The 1787-nt window shown below is 32.3% G+C and overlaps 1 protein-coding gene across 1 annotated transcript in view; it reads right to left on the reverse strand.

The window, feature by feature from the left end:
* Positions 1 to 527: 527 nt before the first annotated feature.
* LOC115240539 overlaps positions 528 to 1787 on the reverse strand; it is a 6796-nt gene continuing 5536 nt past the window's right edge. The window contains exons 2-3 of the mRNA XM_029815752.1: positions 1277 to 1393; positions 528 to 1192 (exon numbers count right to left, since the gene is read on the reverse strand). Coding sequence (XP_029671612.1) covers positions 1109 to 1192; positions 1277 to 1393 — 201 coding nt within the window. The 3' untranslated portion in view covers positions 528 to 1108. The remainder of the gene's footprint in view (positions 1193 to 1276; positions 1394 to 1787) is intronic.

Consider the following 1787-nt stretch of genomic DNA (forward strand, 5'->3'; position numbering starts at 1 on the left):
CGATACGCACCATGCCAGGAATTTGGGAGCGTATTCGGGGTTCGATGAGACGACGAGCTGAGGCTTGTATTGAGAGACGAGGTAGACATATTGAACATTTCCTCTAAAACGATGTTTGTGTCGAACGAGAATTGTGTCACAAAAACTTTAATAACTCAGAAACTAATCATTCCCGAATCTATGTTGATATAACTTTTTTTTCTTCTCTAAGCATTAGGAATCTATTACTGAAGTTTTGCCCATCATTTATGAAACACTCTGTATAATAAAATAATAATTAAAAATTCCTTAATTACAAATTTCAAGAAAATATTAATAATGACGACAGTAGCGTTTGTATGAAAAATTGGATGATGGATATTATCCGTCACAAAATATAATTATCTGTAACACACCACATTGTGTATTTTATCTAAAGATGTATATTTATTTTTTCATTAATAAACAAGATAAATATATAATATTCAACTAACCCTCCATATCATATAGAAATATTGAAATTTTTATATAAAAAAACATTTTTCTTCGACATTTTTTTTATTCTAAATAAAATGATCTAAAAAAAGATATATGTCACTTTTTTTATTTATATAAGTTTAGATAAAATTACAGATGCGCATGTTCAATGGTCTCGTACAAAATTTTGTGAGTGCAATATAATAGTCTTCGGATATGTAGGTTGCGTTTCGGTATTCATTGCCAGTACTGAAAATCTATAGTTTACGTCACGTACACTATAGATTTTCGGTACTGGCAGTGAATATCGGAACGCAACCATAATATTTTGAATGTAGCACACTTTATTCGTTTCTGCGACTTCATCGATCCTTCTCAACGGCAGCAGGTTCTGTTCTAACAACGACAGTTACTACAAGTAACTAATTTTAAGGCACATTAGTAAAGTCTTTCTGTAAGCTACACACGATCTGAGAAGGATCACGCTGGACTAGTTTTAAGCCGCTCCTTTCAGCGCTGACATTTCTGTTGAGCACGATCTTAATATGCCAAAATCTTTATAGACGGACGAGAATTCACGATCCTAGTGTCATGGCAATTATTGATGTTATATGCTCTTGAAGTACCTAGCTTCTCTGTAGGCCGATGATGTTCATTGTACATTAGTGTTCTTCCATTCGATGTATAGGAAATAAGCCCCGGCGGCGTATGCAATGGTATTAAAAATTCCAAATATCTATAAATAATGTTGAATATATATATTTTAAAAACAGTAAAAATTAATCTATTTAACTATTAATATTTTAATAGTGGGCCTCACTCCAGCAGCGATGTTCGATGATACGTTGGATGAAGTTCTATAAGCTGTCCAAGCTGACAGCTGGGCGATGAATGCAATCATGTAAAACACGGCTTTTATAGATGTATTTAGAAGTTCCTAAAAAAAATATAATTATTTTATTTTGTCGAATTAAACATACATGCCTTATCACATTCCTTAAAATCAATTTTATCAATAGGTATTTATATATTAATAAAAAATATAAGTAGAAAAAATAACGGTAATTATTTACATTAACGGACACCTCGCCAATGATCTTGACCTTGACATATGTTGTCAAGGATATGACCCTGAGTAACTTTTTCTTATAACTTAATCGGCGGTCTCTTATAATTTCTGAGATATTTAAAATTAAAGTTTGATTCGAAACGATAATTTGGTTTGGGTTATACAACGTAACTCACACCAAATTTGGTAATTATTTACATTAAAAATTTGGTTTGGATTAGGTTATATCTTCGGGAAGTGGAACCCCCCGTAGGGGGGGGGG

This window comes from Formica exsecta, unplaced genomic scaffold (assembly GCF_003651465.1).
Source record: "Formica exsecta isolate Colony F162 unplaced genomic scaffold, ASM365146v1 scaffold440, whole genome shotgun sequence".
Classification (NCBI taxonomy): Eukaryota; Metazoa; Arthropoda; class Insecta; order Hymenoptera; family Formicidae; genus Formica; species Formica exsecta.